At 38.4% G+C, this 27,999-nt stretch overlaps 1 protein-coding gene and 1 pseudogene across 1 annotated transcript; one reads left to right on the top strand and one right to left on the bottom strand.

The window, feature by feature from the left end:
• Positions 1-225: 225 nt before the first annotated feature.
• LOC148997398 (patched domain-containing protein 3-like) lies at positions 226-27,999 on the bottom strand. The gene is made up of 6 exons (XM_089119028.1): positions 27,930-27,999; positions 15,099-15,152; positions 9,813-10,587; positions 5,889-6,016; positions 4,527-4,672; positions 226-4,447 (listed from the first exon to the last, which is right to left on the bottom strand). Exons 3-6 carry the CDS (start codon positions 10,503-10,505, stop codon positions 2,844-2,846), a joined length of 2,571 nt encoding a protein of 856 aa, XP_088975154.1. The 5' UTR covers positions 10,506-10,587; positions 15,099-15,152; positions 27,930-27,999; the 3' UTR covers positions 226-2,843.
• LOC148997399 (E3 SUMO-protein ligase ZBED1-like) lies at positions 23,296-24,200 on the top strand (annotated as a pseudogene).

The following is a 27,999-nucleotide window of genomic DNA, read 5'->3' as shown; positions in this document are numbered from 1 at the left end:
ACATGTGGTGAAACATTGTTCACATGTGGTGACATGTTGTTCACATGTGGGCACATGTGGTCACATGTGGAAAACATGTGATAACATGTGAAATTCATGTGTTTTTTCTGCACCTAATAGGGCCATTAGGGGAGGGTCTTTGTCTTCTCAGGTGTGAAAAGCAGTAATATTAATGGGCGGTTACCGCCTCCCCGCAAAAAGCTATCTTCCTCAAAACACGTCAAACATTTTTTAAAAGACTTTATTGTATTATCTGAATGAGTAGTCAGGAAGATTTTCACATAGTTTTGGAGCAAATACACTAGGCTAATACAATTTTCAAAAGTCTTCAGTATGGCACATAGTTTTGGAGCAAATACACTAGGCTAATACAATTTTCAAAAGTCTTCAGTATGGGTTTTATTACCTTATTTCAGTGACATTTGTTTTAGTTTTTTCACAAACCACGCATAAATGTCATTATCTCAAAGCTACAATAATGTGTAATATGCTGAACACAGTGTAATAATACTTTAGCCATGAAAATGTCACAAGTAACTGAAAAAAGCACACATGTCAGAACACCTCCAGGACCCAGAAAACAGCTCAGACCCCAGAGGGTTAACATGTCATCTTCTAGCAATGATTGTTTCAGTCGGTAAAAGCAATAATGTTAGAAACATGGTTAGTTCAATATACAATTAATTCAATTAAAAATCATATTCTTTATCCCCCTGAGGGCCAAAAACATTCAAAATCCCCCACGTTTTTTTCACAAAGCTGCAACATAGACTTAAAATACTCCGACATTAATGGTCATATAAATAAAATCAATACATGATTATAAACCATAGAGGGTCCCCACTGAGAGCGCAAACTATTCAAACACTAATGTTGAGGCAACCCATGAAAACGCCCATATCAGCTGGAGATAAAACATATAGTTTATCACAAATCTAACCCTTACCTCGTGTTGCTGCGCTGTGAGGAATAATACTGTCAAAATAATAGCCTACTGGAAAAGTTACCTCAGTTACCTGTTTCATTTCGAGGAGCACACGGAAGCAGACGCACAGATGCATAGCCTACTATTACAGACGAAATAGATTATACATTTTTTACTATAAAATTAACATCAAATAAGCTTTAGTTTGACAGTTTCTGCTCATATGTTAAATATATAGTATGTATTGTCAAAAATAAACTAATCAACTGTTATCCAATGCAAGCTAATGCAATACACATATCAAAATAATGAATCCTTAACTTTGAAATATGTATTATAAAATGTAAATGGCCTACTTTAAAAATAATACTTAATATGCAAAAATAATTTTCTTTTCAAGGTGTTTCCAACTCTTTGAACCAATTCTACACAATGGCCCATATAAGCTATTTGACCAGGATTTGTTTCCAGGTATGACTAAAATTATAGTATTTTTATACATTTTTATATATATTTATACATATATATATATATACTGTATATATATATATATATATATACAGTTGGACCCAGAATTAATCATACCCCTGATAAATATGATACAAATGGCTGTAAAAAATAAATTTGCATCGTTTATTCTTTTGATTTCATTCAAAAAATTGGCAAAAATCTAACCTTTCTATGAAGTAAAAATAATTGAAAATGGGGGAGAAATCACATTATAAAATAAATGTATTTCTTTAAAACACGTTGGCCACAATTATTAATACCCCTAAAATTTTTTTATGAATAAAATATCTATGAAGTATATTCCTATTAATATTTACCTTTTTTAGCACACCAGGGTGACTAGGAACATGAAATTGTCCAGTCATGACTTCTTGTTTCACAGGAGTTTTCCCTGAATTCCCTGTATCATCCATCACAATGAATACAACCAAAGAACGTGGTTCTGATGTGCATCAAAAGATTGTTGAGCTTCACAAAATAGAAAGTGGATGTAAGAAAATAGCTAAAGAATTGAAAATCCCCATTTTGACCATCAGGGCAATAAGTAAGAAGTTATAATCAACTAAAGATGTTACGATTCTGCCAGGAAGAGGGTGTGTGTCTATATTTTCTTAATGGACGGTGAGGGTTAAAGTTTGGGTGGCCAAAGACTCTTCAAGGATCACAGATGGAGAATTGCAGAGATTAGTTGAGTCTTGGGGGTCAGAAAACCTAAAAAAATGATCAAACAACCCCTGCATCCCCACATGTTGTTTGAGAGGGTTTCAAGAAAAATGCTCCTCACTCCTCCAAAAACAAACTCCAGCATATTCAGTGGTCAGACACGACTGGATCTTCAAACGGCACAGGCTTCTGTGGTCAGATGAAACTTAAAAAAGAGCTTTTTGACAGCAAACTCACTAGATGGGTTTGGTGCACACAAGGATAAAAGTACCCCATGTGTACAATTTAATCTGGACTTATTCAGATACACAGCATTGTTTTTAATCATATTTACCAGGGGTATGATTAATTTTGGGCAAAATTGTATATATATATATATGTAAATATGTATGTATGTTGTCCTTTAAATATTTTCTTGTCTGACTCACCTGAATGAAAGGCTCATTATTATGCGGGTCTTTGTCTCTCAGGTGAGAATCAGCTAATTATTCATGATGGGGCATAAACAATATTCTCTCAAAAATACAAACATGTACATACATTTCGCTCACATATTATGGTAGTCCTGTTTGTGCTAAATAGAATGTACTTTCACCAGTGCCATTAATATGTTTATAAGCAACTGAAAAAAGTACAAATTTCAGGGCATGTCAGAACATCTCAAGGACCCCAAATACACCTTGGTCCCCAGGGGGTTAAAAAATCCATCACAGTAACTTCAACACGCAAAATCAGTAAAGTAAGCTCAGCAACAGTCAGGATTAGCAGACTCTGTGAAAGCAATAATTTCACTTTGCTCTGGAATATTTTTCATAACATGACTGTTACAACAAGTGCCGAGGAAGGTCAGGAACACCGGTATGAATATGATGCCATGGACGACCCCAAACAGAATGACTAAGAACATGATTTTGAAGAAGGTCCTGAAGATGTAGCTTTTAGCCGCCGAGAGCACCACCACACCTGCGATAGTGGACACGGCACCCTGAATGATCGGATAGCCCAGTTTAGTGACGGCATCTGTGGCTCTCTCATTCGCTGAGGACTTTTCACTTGACACATAAGCATAGGATATGTGAGCAGAGAAGTCGACAGAAAACCCGATACAGATAACAAGATTAATCATAGACACAGAGTCTAAACTAACATCCCAAAATGCCATGAAACCGGCCACTCCCACAATGACAGACGCGATGGCAAACGTCACCCAGAGAGAGCAAAGAGGGTTTGGGATCAACAGGAGTGAAATGACTAGCATTGCACATGTAGCAACTACTATATTCTGGATTGTATTACTGACAATGACGGCATATTGGTCGAAATAGATGAATGCGGGGTGATACACTATCAGATCAACGGGTGTCTGCAATTTCCCACATTTTTCTGCGGTTTCCCTAAATGCATTCAGCATGTTCTTCTCATCGATCGCAGTGCGGATGTTCACAGTTTGAATGAACATACGTGAGGCATGGATTTGATTGTTAGTGAAATTAACATCTTGACTAAAACCAGACAGATTAAGAAATGAAGTTAAATAGCTTTTGAAGGGTTTTTCATTGTCTAAATTTAAACCTGCATTCTGTCCAAACTGCATGTATTCACTCAGCCAAGAAATCGGTAAAATGCCTGAATCTGCCACACTCAGATTTTGGAAATTTTCCAAACACAAATCAAGACTTTTGCGAGCAGTTGGGTTCCAGTACTGAAATGCTTCATCCTTTATAACTAACATGACATTGGGCCCAAAGGCAGAGAAGAATTCATCTTCTTTATCATAGTAACTACCAACATATGAAGCATCTGTTGCTAAATGCTTCAGATCTAGACCTTCCTTCATCTGGAAGCATCCATAGATACTGACTGCCAAATACCCGGCATAGACCAGACACACGAGCGCCTTAACCCACACCCTTGTCAGAAAAGGGCCATAATAGTTTTTAAAGAATGAATCTATTGGCAATTCAAATTCCTTTTCTGTGTTTTTATCATACGCCCCACCAACACAACAGCCTCCACCATCACCAGTGGCTTCTGGGACTTTCATGCAGGTCAGCCAGTGTCTGTTGCCTTTCTCTCTCCTACCATTCAGCGCGAGACACGCACCAAAGAAGGTGATGTTGAAGATGTAGCAGAACAGAAGAGCTGTGCTGGTGTACATGCAGAAGGACTGAACTGAGCGGAAGGGCGTCATGAGGCCGATGTAGAAAGCCAGCACATCTGTCAGCGTGGTGATAGTGATGGACACGCCGGCCTCTTTGTACGTTTCTGCTAAACGAAGATCAACGGCTTTATGAACTTCAGTCTTCTGCCAGCAGGAGATCATGATGAACATGTCATCAACACCAACACCTGGAGGACAGCAGAGATGGTGAGCCTGTGAACATCAGCTGTTAGACACCTATCAGGTGATGAAATGCATGACATTTACCCAGAATCAGAAAGGGGGCTGTGGCCACAGTCATGGCAAACGGTATCCCACAGGACAGCAGCAGACCAAAGCTGGCCAACACGGCCATCCCAGCGGAGACCACACCGAACACAGCCACCCACACCTTCGTCCTGACACAATCCAACCTGAGGAAGAGGACATGCTATAGAGATCAATCACACAGTCTATCCTGAGGAAGAGGACATGCTATAGAGATCAATCACACAGTCTATCCTGAGGAAGAGGACACGCTATAGAGATCAATCACACAGTCTATCCTGAGGAAGAGGACATGCTATAGAGATCAATCACACAGTCTATCCTGAGGAAGAGGACACGCTATAGAGATCAATCACACAGTCTAACCTAAGGAAGAGGACATGCTATAGAGATCAATCACACAGTCTATCCTGAGGAAGAGGACATGCTATAGAGATCAATCACACAGTCTATCCTGAGGAAGAGGACACGCTATAGAGATCAATCACACAGTCTAACCTAAGGAAGAGGACATGCTATAGAGATCAATCACACAGTCTAACCTAAGGAAGAGGACATGCTATAGAGATCAATCACACAGTCTATCCTGAGGAAGAGGACACGCTATAGAGATCAATCACACAGTCTATCCTGAGGAAGAGGACATGCTATAGAGATCAATCACACAGTCTATCCTGAGGAAGAGGACACGCTATAGAGATCAATCACACAGTCTAACCTGAGGAAGAGGACATGCTATAGAGATCAATCACACAGTCTATCCTGAGGAAGAGGACATGCTATAGAGATCAATCACACAGTCTATCCTGAGGAAGAGGACATGCTATAGAGATCAATCACACAGTCTAACCTGAGGAAGAGGACATGCTATAGAGATCAATCACACAGTCTATCCTGAGGAAGAGGACATGCTATAGAGATCAATCACACAGTCTATCCTGAGGAAGAGGACATGCTATAGAGATCAATCACACAGTCTAACTTGAGGAAGAGGACACGCTATAGAGATCAATCACACAGTCTAACCTGAGGAAGAGGACATGCTATAGAGATCAATCACACAGTCTATCCTGAGGAAGAGGACATGCTATAGAGATCAATCACACAGTCTATCCTGAGGAAGAGGACATGCTATAGAGATCAATCACACAGTCTAACTTGAGGAAGAGGACACGCTATAGAGATCAATCACACAGTCTAACCTGAGGAAGAGGACATGCTATAGAGATCAATCACACAGTCTATCCTGAGGAAGAGGACATGCTATAGAGATCAATCACACAGTCTATCCTGAGGAAGAGGAGGAGGAATCACAGATCTAGGGATAGAAGTGTTTATACAAATATTTTTAACTCTTCATACCTTAAACAAGACATAATTGAAATGGTAATGGCCAGGGAATACGTAAGAAAGAAGAGTGGGATAACAGAGTCTGAATTGGTCTCAAGCTCATTCTGTCGTGACATTGATGTATAATAAGACACATGGACCTGTAGAAATAAAAAACAAACAAACACTGGGTTACACTTTATTTTAAGGTGTCATTGTTACAGTGTAATTATATATTTAAGTACGGAGTAATATTAAACACCTACATGCACTTACTAAACGGTTAGGGTAGGATTTGGTTTTGGGTTAGTTGCATGTAATTATGCATAATTTACAGGTATTACAATGGTAAGTACATGTAACATATATGTACAGGGTTTTTCCTGCAATTAATTTTTTTTCGGCGGCCGTCAAAGCTTATTTTTGTCCCGCCAAAGCCTTATTTGATTGGTGAGTGACGTAGATGACTGCTGCGCTTGTGACAATGCGCTTGTTTAACTGTGAGATCGAGCCATCTTGGAAAACAGTCTCGACCAGTCGAAAACTTCTATAGGTTTAAGTCACAGTTCAGCTCACAGTGACTTAAATCGTGGAGCACCGCGTTCATGCTTCGACTGGTCATACGCGTAATGTACTGTCTTTATAAAGTATCTTCTTATTAAATTTTCTTAACTTACAAAGTTCTCAATGCTTCGGTTTGCATGTAGAGACCCTCATTATGTTCCCGTGTTAGTGTGGAGCTATTTTGAGCCTTGTTAGTGGTTTTAACTAGCGATTTCATATACTAGCGCTATAAGCTAAACAGTTTTTAGAGATAAAAGTCTTTACATTCGATTATCATGAAAACAAATTCCAGAGAACGGTTGACTCGGTTCTAATGTGTTATTAAACCCTAGGTTCATTTTGCACCGGAGTTGTCCTTTAACCCTCTGAGACCGACGGCATCGTCGACGACGCCACAGGCCACCTCCGATAAATGTTTACATAACTCGATGACAGATTTATCGATTTTCTTACTGTTTTTTCCAGCAGAAAGCTAACGAGCTAGCCATCACGGGGGTGTCTTTGGTGTCTTTCTAGCCTTTACAGAAGGTTTTCTATCCAGCCTGGAACTTGTGCTTCCTTTCAGAGGTTTTCAGCAATAAATCCAATCGTGTATATCAAACTTTGATACTCTTGAAGTTCATAATTTATAAATATTCCATCGTTTTTGCCACTAGCTCGATGCTAGCTGCCATTTTGGATATCACGTGATGTTTTCACGTGATGGTTTTTGACCAATTACAATGTTCGTAAACATTGGTGTGCGTCATTACGCATGAACCAAGCGCTGATATAGTTGAGAGATAGAGAGACGCACGGAGACGCGCGATTCACAGAGAAAAGTAGATGTAAATAAAGCGCTGGCCTTTTTTGATGCCATGCCATGCAGGATGAAGGATTTTCAGGAAAACAAAATTTTTTTACAGATGAGGAACTAGATTACCAGGATAGACCCAGCTGAAGTGCCATTTATTTATTTACTGTAAAAAAGTATTATAGTAGAAAAAAAATAGTATAAAAGTATAAAAAGATAATAAATAAAAGAAAAAATAAAATAGAAATGACATTCAGAAACTGTATTTGAAATTAAATTAATAAGAGATCAATAGTAAATATTGATACAAAAAAATAAAAGAAATTAAGTTTATTGAGTATGACTGATATTTGACATGCTCAACATGGACGATGCACACAGCGTCGGCTGTTCAGGACGGGTTTGTGTTAAAGAGCCGCTAACAACGTGATATTTTCACATAGTTTTCTCTTAATTAAAATGTAAATGAGTGTAAATGTAAGCATTATCATACGTGTCTGAAGAATTTACATCTGTCGGGTAAAAGAAGAGCTTGATGCATTTCAGCCTTTCTGATATTTTATTCCATCCTCGGAGTAACGGCTGCCGTAAATATTTATTTAATAACGTAGAGTTACGCTTCAACTAAGTTTAATGGTGCAACGCAAAAATATTTTTAAGATATAAGTGCGCAAGTCGTAACTTAGAGTCCATTTACGTCAAAACTAGGCTAAGTTGTAACTTGCGCACAATGCAACCGGCCCCTGGTATCCTGAATCTATTCTGCAGAAAATTTGTATTGGAAGCGTTTCAGATATTTGTATCAAATTGTGTAAAAAAAAAATCTACAATTGAAAAAATGTATGTATTATATACAATTCAACCAGTGACTGCATTACACGCCACCGCTGAAATACACATGAATTTGGCCGGTGGGTGGTGTTAATCTCAAGCCCTGGTCATTAGATACAGTGCCCTCCACAATTATTGGCACCCCTGTTTAAGATGTGGTCGAGGACTTTTAAAAATTCTCCCTTTTTTTTAAACAACATAGAATCCAAATGCAAAAAAAGAGAAAAATCCAACCTTTTATTTAAGTACATTACTTTGGTGGTAAAAAATTTTTTTAAAATTTAAAAAAATAAAAACTTCAAATCATGTGTCCCACAATTATTGGCACCCCTGATGTTAATACTTTGTACAACCCCCTTTTGCCAACAAGACAGCACTTAATCTCCTCCTATAACATTTCACAAGATTGAAGAACACAGAGAGAGGGATCTTTGACCATTCTTCTTTGCAAAATCTTTCTAGATCATCCAGTATCCTGGGCCCTCTCTTGTGCACTCTCCTCTTTAGCTCACCCCACAGGTTTTCGATTGGATTGAGGTCTGGGGACTGAGATGGCCATGGGAGGAGCTTGAGTTTGTGACTGAACCATTTTTGTGTAGATTTTGCCACACGTTTTGGATCATTATCCTGCTGAAAGACCCAATGACGACCCATCTTCAGCTTTCTGGCAGAGGCCATCAGGTTTTTATTTAATACGTCCTGGTAGTTCAAAGTGTTTATAATGCCATGCACCCTAACAAGGTTCCCAGGGCCTTTGGAAGAGAAACAGGCCCACAGCATCACAGATCCTCCACCATACTTCACGGTGGGCATGAGGTACTTTTCGGCATACACATATTTTGTTTTACACCAGATCCACTTAGAGTGTTTGTTGCCAAAAAGCTCAATCTTAGTCTCATCCGACCAAAGCACACGATCCCAGATGAAGTCCCAGTGCCGCTTGGCAAACTCCAGAAGTTTACGTTTGTCAGTGTTAGTGAGAAAAGGCTTTTTCCTAGCATGCCTCCCAAACATCTTGTTGGCATGTAGAGAGCGTCTGATGGTTGTTTTGGAGATTTTGTGACCCCAAGATGCCACTATTTGATGCAATTCTGTGACAGTGAGCTTAGGACTTTTTTTTACTTTTCTTAGCATCCTCCTCACAGTGCGTTGTGGCAAGATAAACTTGGGACCTCTTTCAGCCTTGTTTGTCACTGTTCCTGTTGTTTTAAACTTCTTAATGATTCCTCTAACTTTAGATATGGGCAATATAAGGTGAGTGGCTATTTTCTTGTAGCCATTGCCTGACTTATAAAGGTCATCACACATCTGCCTTACTTGAATGGTGTGTTCTCTTGTCTTTGCCATGTTGACAAATGGGTAAGAGAATTAGGCCTCTGTGTCATGTCATATTTATACCCCAGGGAAATAGGAAGTCATGAATTACTAATTAAAAGTTCCTAGATATCCTGACCAACATTAGCAACTACAGAAAATATATATTTTTTTTAAAAATCAATTACATTTTTCAGCGGAATTGTTAGGGGTGCCAATAATTGTGGGACACAGGATTTGAAGTTTTTATTTTTCTAAATTTTTACTTTTTTTTTTTTACCACCAAAGTAATGTACTTAAATAAAAGGTTGGATTTTTCTCTTTTTTTGCATTTGGGTTCTATGTTGTTTAAAAAAAAGGGAGAATTTTTAAAAGTCCTCAACCACATCTTAAACAGGGGTGCCAATAATTGTGGAGGGCACTGTATTTGTATAACTCACAGTATTTTTACTTACCGTTTTCTTTTCTGTAGAGTTTGAGAGGAGTTTTAGAAAGCCATCAAGCCAGAGACGGTTTTCCTCTGTGTTCTTCTCATCTAAGAAATAAAAAAGCCTGATTGCGTTGGCACTGGTGAGCTCTGAGCTCTCTGGCTTTGGGTCTACAACGCCGATGGTTGATCCCAAAAACAAGGTATTATTCATTGGATATTCTATTTTTAAAGAAACTATTTCAGTAGAATTGTAATTTATAATGTCTAAAATTGCATTCGACATGCACCTTCCCTTTGTTTTGGCACAGAGGTTTTCAAAAGTGCTTCCTGTCGTCATATTTTTCACTTGTCTATCTAACTCTATAATGTCTTTAAAAGCTGCTTGAGTTAATATATTTTCTCCTTGTAAGTCTGTGATGATCAACGAGGCATAAGTGCCTTCAGACGAAAGCCGTAGCTGAGAAAACTCTTCTGGTTGTGGGAAATTTTCCACCACAATCGCCCTCTCCAGCTTGGCAGGTCCATTGACAGGCGTAAACTGGTCTTCAATATCATTTGCCTTCCTCTCGTGAAGAAATGTTAAACCATATCCAAGGGCAGCAGTCACACATAAAGCTGATATAATAAACACCCATGGATGTCTACCAACAACACAACCGAGCTTTTCAAAGGCCAGAGACAGAGGCCTTTCAAGGCAGTCTGTTTTACACTTCACCATCGTGAATATTTGCAGTCTTGTCCTTCTTCAAAGCCCCAGCAACAGCCTTTTAGAGGTGGAACCTCTGGATAGTTCAGATAGCCTGGTGAAGAGTCAGATAGTCAGAACACTGGTGACGGAGAGAACATTTAAAACAACTTTAATCAGTTACAGGTCACGCGAGCAATTGAGTTGCAGAAATATACACATGGTTGCCAACGCTCACGCATCTGGCGTGACACTCAGCCTCAATCTCACGGTCTCACGCTCAACAAAGAAATCTCACGCTAAATTAGACATTCTTTTGTGCTGTATTATTATTTTTTGTATTACTATAAGCAAGTTCAGGGGCTTTTGCGATGCACAGAGAGACGCTGCGCTGCTATGACTTTGAACGTGAGTTGAGTGTACATTTGCACTACGTGCCTGTGTTTTTAGCAAAAAAAAAACAACCTCTAACTTAATATCTGCAGTGGCGTAGTGCGAGGGGGTTAGGTGCTTGAAAGCAATTTTTGACGCGTTCGACCAGAGTTCGAATCCGCCTTTTGCCGAACTCTCTCTTCTCCCTTTTCCCAACACCGAAACCGTGATATGACATTGTGCACAACACTAATTAAGTAACCTATATAGCCATTTAGTTTCTGCTGCGTGATTTAAAGAAAAGTGCACACTGATCTGATGTTTTCTCCAAAATAAAAGCTCAAGGGATTATTTCTTGCAAGTGAAGAAAATAGGAGAAAACTATTGTAATTTTCCTATGCAATAGTGTAAGTAAAATATACTTTTGAAATATTAATTTTCATTTATAGGCTAGGCCTATCTGGATTTTACGTAATATGAATAATTATATAAATCATTATTACATTATTATAATAATCGTTTGGCATCCTAAAACAGAATATCTATAAAGATATCGCTAAGTATATCGCTAAAAGAAGCACACATTGGCTTCCGCTCTAGCCGCTGGCCACTCCCCCTCTCACACACACTGAGTGAGCACAGCGCAGGACCAGAGACAGAGGGACGAAAAAAGCAGGTTTCCTCCCTCAATCGTCACGCTTATTCATTTGAGCACTCAAACACACCAAACCAAGTTAACAATTGCTAAAAACACATGGGAATTATTTTGCACTATCTATCTATAAATTGCAGGAAATCTATCTATAAATTGCAGGAACGTCTGTCTGTCTGTGTGTGTGTTAGTCTGATGGATTTCACACTTGACGGGTGTCTTGCTACAGTGCAATGCAGAGTTTGACGTTGTTTGGATTAGCTACGCACAATTAAAAATGTCACTAAACTTTTGCTGTGTAATTCTAACAATTAGCACTCAAACACACACAATTACTAAAAACACACAGAAACTGATTTTGCCCGGGCACTTTGCACTAGTTTCTATAAATTCTATAAATATTTTCTTATAAATTTTCGGACAATTCCATAACTATGACGGTGTAGAATGTCAAAATGATCTTAATATGGCTAACAGATCAATATGTTAAGATATCCAAAAACCATTAGCCTATACGATTTGCAGAATGTGTTCAATACTCACTACTCCTAATTTGTGTGTGTGTGTGTGTGTCAGGGTTGCCAACTGTCCCGAATTAGCTGGGACTTCCCATATTTTGGGCCTAATTTATTTTTCCTGTAAGGGACCTAGATTAATTAGACTAACTACGCACATCAGACCATACAAATAACAAACTCTAAATTGATAATTAATTATTATTTTGGGACAAATTGTTTGATTTGCGAACAGAATCCTGTCTGGTCGCTCCCGGTTCGATCCGGACTCGCTCTAACGGCAAATCCCTTTTACTGTCCAGCCGGGATTTGTTTTCGGCATATCAGTTTTGGTAAATTCAAACAACGTGATTATTATTCAAGAGTCCAACATCCAGCCACGCAAGAAAACATTAAAGGGCACCTATTATGGAAAATTCACTTTTACATGGTGTTTGAACATAAATGTGTGTTGGCAGTGTGTGAGCAAAACCACCCTAGAATGATAAAAATACACCCAGTGGTTTTTTTACAATCTCAATAAATCATATGCACTGCCTCAGAACGAGCTGTTCTGAGATTCAGCTCTTTGTGACGTAGAACGGGAGACAGGGGGTTGATTGACAGTGTGGCTGTGGCCTAGACCCCGCCCTCGGTGATCTGTACACATCATCCTCCATTACCTGTTATGTCTCTTGGAAACATAAGTGTTCTGTCGTGGACTCGTGGGTTAATCCTGTTGTTGTGGCTTAAAAGTTAATCCTCAACTGTGGATCGTCATCTACTGTTTGCGATCCACCGTCACATCCAGTAACAGTAAGTGTGTTTTATGATTTTTGAGCAAATAGTCTTTTCAGTCAATGTCAGCCAATTCAACAACAAATGCGTCTAAAGTTGTTGTCGTCGTAGGATGTCTGTGTAGGCTATATAATTTAAACCTTGTTTGTATAGTGTGTAACCATACGTTTATATATATTTAAAGATATTGTATTAAAAACTGCATATATGTTGTTTTTCTGTATGTTAGCCATCTCCTCACATTTGCCACATAAGCACCCGTATGGCAAGTAAACATGACGCCACAGCTCCCTCGCATAAATGTAATTTCGCTTGTACGTAGCAAACTTTATCACAGTATGTGTATGTAATATCAAAAAAATATGCGCTAGCATTAGTGTTTATGTGTGTCTGTGTGTTACATGCCCATCATTTCAAAGGGAACACGATTACAATGCTAAAGTACATAAATGTATCAAATAACCATACCGAGACGTACTGGTCCATTCTCATTTGTGTTTATTCTGCCGGAGTCTCTTCGTGCTATTTATATATTCCGATTCAAACGTACGCTGAATGACATTCAAAACAGCGCGTCTCTCACTCTCTTAGCCCTTCTGCTTACCGACTGCCATGGGTATCAAGTTACGCCCTCATCCAAAGGCAGGGAGGGGATATGCAGCTCATTTGCATTTAAAGCCATATACCTCCGAAACAGGTCATTTTTAAGCAGGCCCCAAAATGACATTTTCAAATGGTTATAATAAATTAACTGTGGGGTATTTTGAGCTGAAACTTCACAAATACATTCTAGGGACACCAGAGACCAATATTACATATTGTAAAAAGGGGCATAATAGGTGCCCTTTAAATATTCCTGAGGGAATAATATGCTGATGTGATTTGCTGCCCAAGAAACATGTCTGATTATTATATTTTTTAAAGTCAGGATTATTTGATGAATAGAAGGTTCAAAGGAGATTTATCTTTAATAAAAAAAGCTTTTGTAACATAAATGTCTACGGTCACTTGTAATTACTTTAATGTGTCCTTGCTGAATAAAAGTAGATTACTTCATTTTTTTTTATAAATATGGATTAGTGTATAATGTTACAAAAGCTTTCTATAATTTTTTTCTACTTATTTTGAACTGTGGTTTGTGTGTAATATGACTTTTTTGTGTGATCTTAAAATTCATTTTAGAATTAAATTGTACATAAGGCATAAAAAAAAAAGTTTGTTTCCGGTTTCCGACCGACCCTGTCAATTTATGTGCGACCCAAATTTATTTTATGAGCTTGGGGAAGAAATAATAAAAATTAAATAAATACACAAATAAAAAACTTTGAGGCGAACTATAAATTTACGTTTTTGTACAGCACCGTCTTTTTATATGCATCTTGTCCTCCAGCAATGCTATTAACAAACGAGGCAGATATCGTTCGTCAAACTGAACTATAATACATATTATACAAGTCTTTTTTTGTCATTTAGTATACTTTTATTTATATTCGCACACATAAAAATACATGCATTCATAGGCATGCACACGCCACATACTAATACCTCCATCCGCCTAGTTTTATTAAAAATCATCCCAAAAATTCCAATCATGATCCCAATCCCATCTTCTGCTGTCTACCACTTTCGCCATGTATTTGTTCGTTTCTTTTATTATTTTATGCAATTTTATGCAAATTTTTAGGTTTGACCAAAAAATATCAAAATTGAAAATACTGTGGAAACAAAAACACCTACATCTTGGATGCCCTTGAGGTAAGCTAAAACATATCAAAAAATTATTTTGTGAACTATCCCTTTAATGTCGAGCCCTGAATAATTTCCTACCCATCTCTTGCTGCCACTGAAAAAAAGAAAAATAATCCCTACCGACCCATGACCTCAACTGACAACCAACCGGAACCAAACTTTTTTTTTATGCCTAAATAGGTTAAGCAAAACAAATATTTAGGCTATGTCTGAGAAAATTTTAAATGCATATAAACCTGAAATGACATGAGTGTCCTTTATTTTCCTGTAAGCAACAACAATTGTCTTACATTTTTCTTCTCTGAAGTTGGCAACCCTAGTGTGTGTGTGCGTGTGTGTGTGTGTGAACTGCATGGCTAAAATAAATTCAGACTAATTCCGAGAATGGGTTACGCCCTAACATGTCACTTTCACTTTCACTTCCTTAGCTTTCTGAGAAAGATTAACGACGAATAATGTCATATTGTGCAAATACGCACTTACAAGATTAATGTGACACCATAATATCATAATCATCCCGAACGTGCATGTCTCTACTTGAAAATAACAAAAAACACTTACTTTTCTTCACAAACGGACAGAGCTCAGAGCTTCAAGCACGCAGTTGTCCTGCTCCTGCGGAGAATAAAGCACATGGTCTTAAAGAGCAAGCAGGGTTGCCAGGTCCCAGAAATATTTCAAGCCCAATGACCCGCCCAAATGGAATGAAAATTAGCCCAATTTTATATATATATATATATATATATAATTTATATAAATTAAATATATATATATATATATATATATATATACAGACACAAAAATGGTGCGTTTTTGCTCACCCTCAAAAAGTGACCATTTTAACATGCTAAATAAAAATATTTTGCTGGTTATTTTAAGCTAAAACTTCACAAACAGTTTTTTTTTTATTTAAAATTGTATAATTTCAAGATTCAAAGCAAAAATAAAACATACCTGCACAAGAATTGACTGAATTAAAATGCTAATACATTCTCTGGCTGTGCTTATGGAACAGCAGCGATATAGCATTTCCTTGTTACTGCTGTACACTTTAATTCGCAGCCGCCATTTTGAAATCAAAAGTTAGGCTCCGGTGGGAAAAACCCCGGAAGTAAAGATAAACAACAATGCCTTGGACTACCAACCTGAAGCTGCTGCTGCGATTTACACTATTAGATGTTAAAGGTCCCGTTCTTCATGTTTTTTGAAGCTTTGGTTGTGTTTACAGTGTGCAATATAACGTGTTCATGTTTCGTGTGTAAAAAAACACTGTATTTTTCACACAATCTGTATATTGCTCTTTTCACTGTCCAATAAAAACGGCCCGATGACTTCCTTGTTCTATGAAGTCCCTCCTTCAGAAACACGTAACAAGTTCTGATTGTTGTGATTCGACAGCAGCTTATCGCACGTTGCCAGGAAACGTCACGCCTCTTACAATAAATTGGAGATTCATGCGCAGCTGAAGTGCTTCTTCTCCGTGGGAGCGCAACAAGACCACGCCCCCTATTTTTGTGTATTCCTAGTTACGTCATTAAAAAACTAAGGAAGTAGAGGGATGTAGTCCAAACTGGACGTTCGCCTTATGCTTTCAAAGGGGACTTCTGTTAAATAAAATATTTCGCTAGGCATTGAACTTTGAGCTTTATAATTTTACAGGTATTGTTTATGCTCTAACAGCAACATTACACACTAAATAAAGTTGGAAAAATGGAATCGTGAAGAACGGGACCTTTAATATCCAATATAGGATATATATTTAGTTCGTTCCTGCTGCTTTTATACTTTTGGAATTTTGTGTGTGTATATTCACAAATGGTGATTCTTCAATTAGGGGAACTTTTATGTCCCCAGGTTATACATTCATGTTAAAAATACAATATTATAAAATAAACAGTTTAGTTATTTCAAATTATATCTATTGCACCACCAAAAAATGTTATACACTAAAATCAGTATGATTTCCATTTTTAAAAATGTTTTCATCAATAATATTTGGATATTCAGGCCTTGTCCCCAACCCAGACTTCAAAACTTGGCTGCTCTGAAAATGTGATAAAATGTTATCAGTTCATTAAAAAATTACAATATATGTTTAAACAGTAACTTTAAAAGGCACTTGATGCATAATTCAGGTTAATATCTGTGCAATAAATATATATATATATATATATATATATATATAAATTCCCTCTATATACAGGTAAAACTCGAAAAATTAGAATATCATGAAAAGTTTCAACTTTTAATTTGAATTAATGAAATACATGAACTTTTGACTTTACGATATTCTATTACAAACTTTACGATATTCTAATTTTTCGAGTTTCACCTGTATATATATGGTTGCAAATGAGAACAGATTAACCTGTTTAAAGGAGCAATGTGTGATTTTTAGTGACATCTAGTGGTTCGGTTGCGAGTTTGCACCAGGTTTGCACTAAGGGCTCAGCCCACTGCTCACCCCTCCCTTTCGAAGAAGCTACGGTTGCTAAAACGGGACAAACAACTCGTCGGCTGAGACAGCAGAGAATAGCCAGAGTAAGACAAGAGTGTGTAACATTGTCACTGTTTCTGTACCACAGTCCATTATAAACCACATCATGAATACTGTTTACAAAGCCATAGTCAGGTGAGGATCAAGGGTTTTAATATATAATTTAATAAAATAATAATCAGCTGATTGTCTCACAAACGTAACCAGCAGCACATTTCTCCCCACATACTGTAGCAAACCCATAATACAGCGAGGGAGCAGCTATATATTTTTTCTAACAGGGTAGTAATAGTTTAGCTGGCTAATATGAGCTGTTACTGTGGCTGAGCTGGGACGCGTCCGCATGAGTCCAAAGGTCGGAAGTGCGCGCGCTGTTACAATCATGTCATCTCCGCATCCCATAGATACTATTTACTACACACAATAGGCTTTTTTTTCTCTGATTTTGAAAAATCTTCGCGATCGACTTTAGTGATAAAAGACTTTAGTAAAAGTCTCTATCGACGGGTTAGTGATTCCTGTAACGTACTGTTTTACGGTCAATGACATGAATACTAATCATCAGCTGTCTCACGAACGTAACAGCACTATCCCCAACATAACAAACCCATAACACAGCGAGGGAGAACTAAGTTACATGAAACAATCCCAACTACATATTTTACACCACTCACAAGGGAAAAGTCACTACTCACGGAGTGTAAGGCTAGCTTCCAGCTTTCCGCTACTTCTCTTTCAAGGTAGTGATGAAACGCGTTCTGTAGCACTGTGTGTTCGCGTTCGGCTACGGTAGGAATATGACGTCACAACATGGCGACCTTCATAGAAGGGGATTCCCGCGGTTATGGAGCTATTAATGTCTCATTCTAAGGTAATAAAAACATTACGGCTAATTAAGTAAGTTCTTTATACACCACTGAAAACATAGTTATGGATGTCATATTGCATTTCTGTTAATAGATACTCAACTTTGTTACACATTGCACCTTTAAATAAAAGTTGACCTGGTTATATATATGTGTGTGTGTGTGTGTGTGTGTGTGTTAAGTTTAAAGTTTTGCCATTTTGTCTCACCCAAAATCTTAATATCACACACTGAAACACAATCTCATACATTGTGAAAACAATGTTTCAATGAAAACAATGTTTTTCATTGTGAAAACAATGTTTTCAACCATGGCTGAAAAACCAAACTTGTCCTCTTTCTGACCCTAGTAGTCACTTCCTAAATGATCAACAGTTGAAGTGCTTGAGTGAAAAGCAAACGTGGGCAGCCAGCTTCCTCTTTCACAGCAACATTAGTTCTTAGAAAGGAACTTTGCCTGTGTCAAATGTTTTTTTTTAATGTTATTCAGTCTCAGCATAAGCTACTAGATCACTGTGGTGAACTCTGATTTCACATTTGCAATATTTGCAGAACGTTTTTCTATCATCATGTGGAACACTTCGAATGTGATGTGATGATGCTAGATTTGTGATTTTACGTCAAAAACACATGAGACACCACTCGTCCACCCATAGACAGCGCCCGCCCAGAGCGCCCGCCACAGTGGTTGTTGCCAAATATTCATTCCCGGTGATCAACAACACACACTAATAAACGGTTCCCTTTTAATTTTTTCTTTTTCTACAATTTAATTAGGTGTTCAAGCACGAATGTGCTGAAAACCTATTGTATTTGCTAGAAAGAAAGAAAAAATTCCCCTAAAACGCACCGTGCAGCCCAAACCGTAAGGGCTGGAGCTCTGAAACTTTGTCAGATGGTAGGGCCTCAAAATGTGGAGAACCTATCAGAGTATGAGCCCGATTGGCCCATAGGTGGCGCTACAGCAACCAAAAGTACTAAATTGCCCATAACTCCTTGACCGTTTGACTTAACTTCAATGTTTTTACATCACTGTAATCCCTGGCTCAAGACTCGGATTTCCATTTGGAGCAAAATTGTAGCCTGGTAATACCAGACTCTGCTACTTCACTTTGCTTCGTAGACAGAGTCTGGAATGGCATAATAGAGAAGTGTTTTCTCTCTCGCAAGGGGGCGCTTCTCTGAAGTTTAAAATCATTGGTTACCCGTAAGCCAATCAGATAAGTTTATTTATGACGCATGTTATGCACCGACACGGCCGCATCGAGACATTATGCATCGAACTCAAATCTATGATCGAACTTCTATTCCACTGTAAACAGGGAGCGGCACTTTTGTAAGGGCTGCAAAATGTGTGCCAACCAGGAATGAACAATTCACAAACTAGGTTATTTATATGAATTACTGAGTTGCGGCCGCCCCACAGCGTCGGCTTGCCCTGCTCTCACGAGTCATGAATGATTTAGCTTCCGCTGCCCCGCAGCGCCACGAGGACGAGCCGCTGCTCTCATGAGTCATGAATGATTTAGCTTCCGCCGCCCAGCGAGGACGAGCCGCTGCTCTCACGAGTCATGAATAGGAAGTTCATTTTACTGATTTTCTGAGTCATTCGAGTCATTTCGTTTATTTAAGTGGCTTAATGTTATAATTTTAACAGCCAAATTCCCCGATCACATCCACCTACGCAATGTTGATCGTATTCTGAATTAAGAAATCATAATGCAGTAAAAAATGATTTACAGGGAACATAAATAATCACTTTACCTTCTGAGTCTTACGTTCATTTGTCACGTGACATACGCAATGAACAGATCGTTCTTGAATCACATATCTGGGACTAATGCAGCAGGATGTTGAAACGAAATATGGTGGATTATTATTATGATAATAATAATATGATTATAAGAGCGCACAGGAGCGTTCACAGCCGAGGAGACTGACTCTCTTGTCATGGCCGTAAAAGACGGAGAACTGACGTTGAATGGGGGTAGGTTATGTCCTTATAGTTATGCATATAGTTATGGTCAAACAGGTCTGATCCGTCATTACTACGATTAGCCTGAAAAAATTGTGTAGCCTACATGATTAAGCTTGAAGTGTTAATATTTTTCCTTGTTATAATGATTTGCAAAAATAAAAATGGCTGCATCTGTGTTGATGAGAGAATCAAAGTACATGCGCATTGTGCATGCTACATAATGGCCAAGCAAGCTGGTTTTTGCTGGTATACGTTGCAAATAGAGGGGCAACACAATTGTTTTCTGCCTAGAGGGGCAGAAGTGCACACGCCGGTCCTAGCTGTAAACACTGATAATGCGAGCGAAATACCGGAGTGAACATGGCTGTAAACGACCTTTGCTTCAGTTTGAAAAACCCCGGAATGTTCTCCATAACAGAGCGAATTGCATCCCGTGTCTTGTTTCCCATTTCTGCGGTGGTTTCGGTTTTTGATTTCTCTAACCTACAATGTACACTCGGCGCTTAGCGTCTACGTCACGGCTCTCAGCCCGCCCTCTGTTCGTTGATTGGCCGGCTGTGTTTTTAGGCTGGTGGAAAACTGCTGGTGGAAAACTGAAAGATAGGCCGCTATCTCAGACTCACTACAGGAGCGAAATTAAATTAGCGGAAGTAGGAAGTCTGACGTAGTCAGGCTAAAAAAATTGTGGAGATTGTGGAGAACCTTTCAGAGTTTGAGCCCGATTGGCCCATAGGTGGCGCTACAGCAACCAAAAGTACTATTCTCTGGACTCTCTAGATAAATAATTATCGAAAAAAAGAAAAATTTTGCTTTTGATTGGCTATAACAGGGTCGTTTACAAAAGGAGTGGGACAAAAATGCACCCAAAAATCATATAAATCCTAAAGGAAAACTCAGAATTTCACAAAAATTGATGAGCATATGTCTCATAACATGCCGAAGAAACATGCACAGTTTCATGGAGATTGGACCATAGGTGGCACTATAACTGTTAAAAAGCTTTAAAACCATGTATTTCCAATGTTAAATTGCCTGTATTGGCTGTAAATGGTGTTTTCCCTCTATTATGTCGGTGGATAAATGCATGTTAAATAAAATAGAATGCCTTTCGGTGCTTTTATGCTTAAAGGCCTGAAATTGTGCGGGAAAACCGCTACCCTGGCAACATTGAGAGCAAGGAATATAGGAATCGGTCAAGTCAAAGACATGTGCCCTCTAGTGGTCGAGGGAATGAAAATGGGTGCAGGAAAGTATAAGTAGCAAACATATCATAGAATAAAATAGTTAAATACAAAATGTCCCAGGAATTGGTAAGACGGGATCCAAAATCATTTTATAACATTTTAAACATGTCAATGACGTTTTGGTTTTAATTTGAACCATTCCAGAGAACATTTAAAACATTCAATTTCCACTATAAACACTTTAACCCTTCGGAGTCTTGGGCTATTTTGGCCCTTTTTGAGTACATTTTTATTTTTTAATTTTGCGACATAAACAAATGTTTACCATGCCAATTTTTGGTATCATTTTTTTCAGCACAACATCACCTATATGACCAGACAATTAGTTTATCACTTTGATGTACTGTATCAACATACTGGACCCAAAATCACACAAAAAACACAAAATCCGAATAGAAATATTATAGCTTTTCTACCACAAAAAACACAAACATGCTCAATGAAGCATTTTAAAAGGTTTAAATGTAAATACAAGTTGTAAATGTCAAAATATACAGGTAAAATTCAGATATAATCAAGCTATATACAAAAAAAATATGATTTACAAAGCGAGTGTAGTAGGCCTGCACGATAAATCGTTATAAAAATGCCGATCTCGATTCACCCTGTTCACGATTCAATTTTAAACGACTTTGATTTTAAAAAAAGAAAAAAGAAATCGGCCTTTATTTTGAAAGGACAGCTCTCACAACGTTCAGGGCTTCACGCTCAGCCAATGACAAAGCACCTTTTAGTCATGCTTTTCACTCGTCGAGCGAGCGCGGTAGTTAATAAACAAAATGGAAATAGACGAAAACCCAGGTCTTAGTGCCGAAAATCAGCCAACCACTCAGTCTCAACCCAAACTTGTTCCAAGAAAAGGCTCACATTCGGTGGTGTGGAAGTATTTTGGATAGAAGACGAGGGTCAGTCTAATGTAATTGCAAGTTATGCTTTGCCCTTGTTGCAGCACCGCAAGGTAACACCACGAACCTTTACCAGCACCTCAAACGTCACCACAAAGTGCAATATGATGAAGCCATAACGTTACAAGGCGGCAAGAGGTCCGAAAGTCGCCCAAAAACGCAGACATCTATTACGGACACCTTGCAAAATTCGACGCCATACCCAAATAACTCCAGTAAGAGTAAAGAAATAACAGAAGCCATAGCTTACCATCTAGCAAAAGATATGGTTCCGATATACATCGTAGAACGTGACGGATTTAAAAAGATGATGCATACATTGGACAAACGTTACTCAATACCATCCCGCAACTATTTTTCATACGTTGCACTGCCAGCTATGTCCAAGAAAGTGCGCACCGTAGTCGAGGCAGAAGTGCAGCAAGCGGATTATTTTTCAGCAACGACGGATTGATGGTCCAGCCGAACAATGGAACCGTACATGAGCCTAACTGTCCATTTCATAGCGACTGATTTCACCATGAAGAGCAAGTGCCTACAGACTGCTTTTTCCCCCGACGACCACAAAGGTGAGATCTTGGCACAGGGACTGAAGAATGCCCTAGCGTCTTGGAGTTTAGAAGAGGAGAAAATGGCATGTATAACAACAGACAATGGATCAAACATAGTGAAGGCAATCTCCATCAACAACTGGACCAGGCTGCAATGTTTTGGCCATAGGCTACATCTGGCAATTGGCGAGTTCGTGTGTGTGTCTGTCTGACTGTGTGTGTGTGTGTGTTTAACTGTGACTGTTTGTCTGTGTGTGTGTGTTTAACTGTGATTGTGTGTGTCTGTCTGTCTGACTGACTGTGTGCGTGTGTGTCTGTCTGACTGTGTGTGTGTGTGTTTAACTGTGATTGTGTGTGTGTGTGTGTGTTTAACTGTGATTGTGTGTGTGTGTGTGTTTAACTGTGATTGTGTGTGTCTGACTGTGTGCGTGTGTTTAACTGTTTGTCTGTCTGACTGTGTGTGTGTGTGTGTGTGTGTTTAACTGTGATTGTGTGTGTGTCTGTCTGACTGTGTGTCTGTTTAACTGTGATTGTGTGTGTCTGTCTGACTGTGTGTGTGTGTTTAACTGTGACTGTCTGTCTGACTGTGTGTGTGTGTGTGTGTTTGTTTAACTGTTTGTGTGTGTGTTTAACTGTGATTGTGTGTGTGTGTGTGTGTCTGTCTGACTGTCACAGTTAAAAAACAGAGTGCCCAACCAGATGGGGATCAAGGCAAGAAATGATTCAGAGGATCCTGGAACAGCTTCTAGCCATTTCACAGGTCCTTAATGATCAAAAGGTTAGACACCTAGTGCCCACATGGCAGGACATAGAGGTACTTGAGGCAATGAACAACACCCTAAGTCCTCTCGCTGAATTCACTGATGCCCTCTCTGGAGAACTATATGTCAGCATATCCTCTGTGAAGCCGGTTCTCCACCTTTTCAAAACCTCTGTTTTGGCTGTGCAAGAGGATGAGACAGAATTCACCAAATTAATCAAGTCAAAAATCCTGAAATTTCTGCAAGAGAAGTACAGTGATCCCCAAACTCAGGATCTACTCGACATGGCCACAACCCTTGATCCTAGGTTCAAGATGAACTACATCAGTGAGGAGAAAAAAGCTACTGTTAGAGCGCGACTGACAAACGAGATGATTGGCATAACTCTAGCTACGGTAAGGTCATTTCCACATTTCAATACAATTTTGTAGTCCTGAACTGTTGTGATATTATATTACTTAATATTGATTGAGATTATTAATTCATTTTAAATCCCCAGCCAAATGCCTCCCCAGCACCCCCCATGAAGAAGGGCCGAAAGACTCTGGGAAGTTTTTTCAAAGCAGCACAAGGCAATGACGACAAGTCCTCTTCTCTAGAGCAAGCAGTGTTCTCTGAGCTGGAGGCATATCTTCTGACATGCAACTTCGACAGTGAAGATGACCCCTTAATCTGGTGGCGGCAAAATAGCAATGTATATCCACGGTTGTCTGTGTTGGTGAAGAAATAGCTATGCATTCCAGCTACCAGCTCACCTTCTGAGCGGCTGTTCAGTACAGGGGGCAACATTGTGACATGCCACCGTGCATCACTAAAGCCAGAGCATGTTGATAGACTTGTGTTTCGGGCCAGGAATCTTTAAGTGCAATATTCAGGGTTATATGAGAGGCATATGTCCCAAAGAAAATATCATTTAATTTACTCTTTTGTAATGGCCAAATTAATATTCATTTTCTTTTGTCACTGATGCCTAGTAGGTTGTCAGATTTGTGTTTTATTTATGCTTATTTATGTTACAATTTTTAGAGCCTAATTGAATGTCAAATTTTCTTTTTTCATTGAAGCCTTCATTTACAGGTGTGTGGAGTTGGCTCAAGAAAAATTAAACTACTAAAAGGCCAGCAATTAAAGACAATGTGCTGCTATTAGGGCTGTCAACTTTAGTCGTTTAGTCGACAAATCAGTCGATGCCGTCTTGGTCGACTGACATTCTTATTGGTCGACCAGTCGCATTTTTTTTTTTTTTTTACCAATAGAAATACATTTTCAATGATTTACTCCTTGATATTTATTCCTTTTTAAAGCAGTTATTTATTACTGTATTCTAAATATAATTAGCCTATGTTTTATCCCCAACTTTAAATGCTTTAATTTAGGCTATTTTTGTAACTGTGCCACAGTTTAGCGCACACACATAATACACTCGGGAAGCGCACCTGTGGCTGGCTGCGCTGCTGCTCGCGCTCAGTAAGGGATATACCGGTAGGTAGTTTTGCTGTATTCATTCAGTTCACGCTACTTGTTTAGTCGACAAAATGTCCAAGAAATCCAAATCTTTTGTCTGGCTACATTTTTGTGGAGGTAGGCGACTGCGATCGTGTTGCTCCATTATAATAATTAATAATAATCGATCGTGTTGCTCCATTATGAGCGCGCACATCACGTGCCTACATTTAAAATCGAACTTGAGCGCACAAAAGACGTGAGCAGCCCTTTTAACGGCTTTATCATGCTGACTCAGATTGTGTTTTCTAAATATGTTTTAGTTTTTATTTGTACACTTGACACATTTAAAAAATAGCCTAAATAATGTAACAAAACGAAAATAAACATATATGCTTTCTTACAACACAGCCTATTTCAGATTGATTTGAAGGCTTTTGTTTTGTTTTTTGTGTTATTTTAAAACGCCTAGATCGGCTGGACAAAAGTTAACCCATAGCTTTGTAGAAGAATATAAAGCCTGTATAAACGAGAGATTTTTCATTATGTGGCAGATAGCAGTTATATTTTTTGTTGCGTTTGGTGTAATCAGGTGCGCGATTGTGACTGTCATAGACCTCACTTTTTGCAGTAAAAAAAAAAATCACTTAATTTCATAGTTTTATTTATTTTTGATGTTTTTTCGTTGTTGTTTCATAAATGCTCTATGACAATTGTCTAAAAAATGTTCAATCAAAACATCCTTGTTTTTTTGTGTGTTTTTTAGTCGACTAATTGTTGCGCAGGACAAGACCTTGGTCGACTAAAGATTTCTGTGGTTGACTACAGCCCTACCTGCTATATATACAAAATAAATTATACATTTTTGATACTGCAACTGCACTTCAATGGCCATTGATGCTCCTTTTCTTTAGACACTGAACGCTCAGAATGTTGAATGATGTTTCAATTAGCCTATTTAGGGCCATGTTCAGGCCATATTCAGCGCAGTGCGTTAAACTTCTATTTTTGGTAACCTAATTGAATGTCCAGTTGAATGTTAATTGTACAAAAGGCAAGAAGTTAAATAGTGTTTCTTCTTTATTCATTGAAGCCTCTATGTTTACAGGCTTGTGGTGATGTGCAATATTCTATAGGTGCCAAAACAAATATTTTGTTACTGCCAATTTGTTTTGTTTTGTCATAGTTCATGTGTGCAATAAACTACACTTCATGAGAAAAAAAAATCGTTGCAGAGAATCGTGATATCAATTCTAAGCTAAAAAATCGTGATTCATATTTTTCCCAGAATCGTGCAAGCCTAGAGTGTAGCCATAAGCTCCCTCCATCACTGTCTCCTCTCCACCAGTAAGCTGGTGTGTGGTGAGCGTTCTGGCGCACTATGGCTGCCGTCGCATCATCCAGGTGGATGCTGCACATTGGTGGTGGTTGAGGAGATTCCCTTCTCTACGTAAAGTGCTTTGAGTGCCGAGAAAAGCGCTATATAAATGTAATGAATTATTATTATTATTATGTTTAATTTGGACTTCTCTGTGCATGCTCTTTGAGGTGGTGACCATAGACCTCCATTATATGACTGACAAACAAGAACGGTTTGACCTAAAAATATCAAAATACTGCGGAAACAAAGACACCTACATCTTGGATGCCCTTGAGGTAAGATAAAACATACCAAAAATTAATTTCAAAGTGAACTATCCCTTTAAAAAGGAGACTCAAACTTTTGGAGGAGCTGCAGGCCACCCAAAAAGAGAGCAAACACCTAGGCTACGTTCACACTGCAGGGCTTAATGCTCAAAACCATTTTTGCAAGACCATTCACATTTCCAATTAAATGCGACCTTTTGTGATCTCCTGTGTGAAACGTGAAATGACCAAGAAGTGACCCGCATGCGCAGAAGAATACTCAACGGTCAACGCCGTCACTTGTTGTTTGCCGAAGTAGCTAAATGGATGTCTTACAGTGGAGCTCGTTTAGCAATATTAAAGTTATTTTCACAACAGAGCCAGCACACTTACAATCTTCTCGTTTTAAGAAGAAAATTAAACAGAGAAACGTGTGGGTGCGGTGTGTATACATTTTTGGTATGTATAAATGATAATCAATTATCTTTATTTATTAACTTACCTTGCTGTTCTCATGTTGTTCTTACAGAAAGAGTTCTTGAAACATGGTATAATTGTATTGCAAGGGACAAAAAAAAATGAATAAAACAGAAAGACAATTCCAAACAAAAAATGTCTAATGTAAAAAATATCCTGCTCTACATTGCTGCCCCCTACACCCCTTCAATGAACCTCAAATGCCTTTAGAACCACAGCAAAAGTAAGAGTATGCATTTCTTTTATCAATAATGGTTTCTTTTTTTTATTCGCTTTGATGCTTTTTCCATAAGTAAAGTGTACATTTAAAACTGGATCCCATGATTTTTTTTACAGTTATACACATTTTCAATCCACATAATCATTTTTTTTTTTTTTTTTTTTTACAAAAGATTATTGTAATACGTAATGAGAGCATTTGGTTTAATCAATGAAACACAACATTATGATCGTCTTTCAATTCAGTACTTTTAACAATTAGTTAAACATTTACATTTAGTAGTATAGCAAATACGAGACTTCCCGTATTTTGGGCCTAATTTATTTTTCCCGTAAGGGACCTCCCTTGTCCCGATTAATTAGACTACTACACACATCAGACCATACAAATAACAAACTTTAAATTGATAATTAATTATTATTTTGGGACAAACTGTTTGATTTACGAACAGAATCCTGTCTGGTCGATCCCGGTTCGATCCGGACTCGCTCTAACGGCAAATCCCTTTTACTGTCCAGCCGGGATTTGTTTTCGGCATATCAGTTTTGGTAAATTCAAACAACGTGATTATTATTCAAGAGTCCAACATCCAGCCACGCAAGAAAACATTAACTGCATGGCTAAAATAAATTCAGACTAATTCCGAGAATGGGTTAACGTTACGCCCTAACTTTGTCACTTTCACTTTCACAGCTTTCTGAGAAAGATTAACGACGAATTATGTCATATTGTGCAAATACGCACTTACAAGATTAATGTGACACCATAATATCATAATCATCCCGAACGTGCATGTCTCTACTTGAAAATGACAAAAACACTTACTTTTCTTCACAAACGGACAGAGCTCAGAGCTTCAAGCACGCAGTTGTCCTGCTCCTGCGGAGAATAAAGC

The sequence above is a fragment of the Pimephales promelas genome, chromosome 2, assembly GCF_988280905.1.
Source record: "Pimephales promelas chromosome 2, fPimPro1.hap1.1, whole genome shotgun sequence".
Lineage (NCBI taxonomy): Eukaryota > Metazoa > Chordata > Actinopteri > Cypriniformes > Leuciscidae > Pimephales > Pimephales promelas.
Note: the sequence above shows the minus strand (reverse complement) of the source record. Positions and strands in the feature narration are given on the sequence as shown.

Excerpts from the sequence above, each read along its gene's own strand:
- LOC148997398 (XM_089119028.1), bottom strand. The coding sequence starts at position 10,505 with ATGGTGAAGTGTAAAACAGACTGCCTTGAAAGGCCTCTGTCTCTGGCC. Across the intron at positions 4,673-5,888 it reads TCAATTATGTCTTGTTTAAG|GTTGGATTGTGTCAGGACGA; the intron begins GTATGAAGAGTT and ends CCTCTTCCTCAG. Across the intron at positions 4,448-4,526 it reads AGCCCCCTTTCTGATTCTGG|GTGTTGGTGTTGATGACATG; the intron begins GTAAATGTCATG and ends GCTGTCCTCCAG.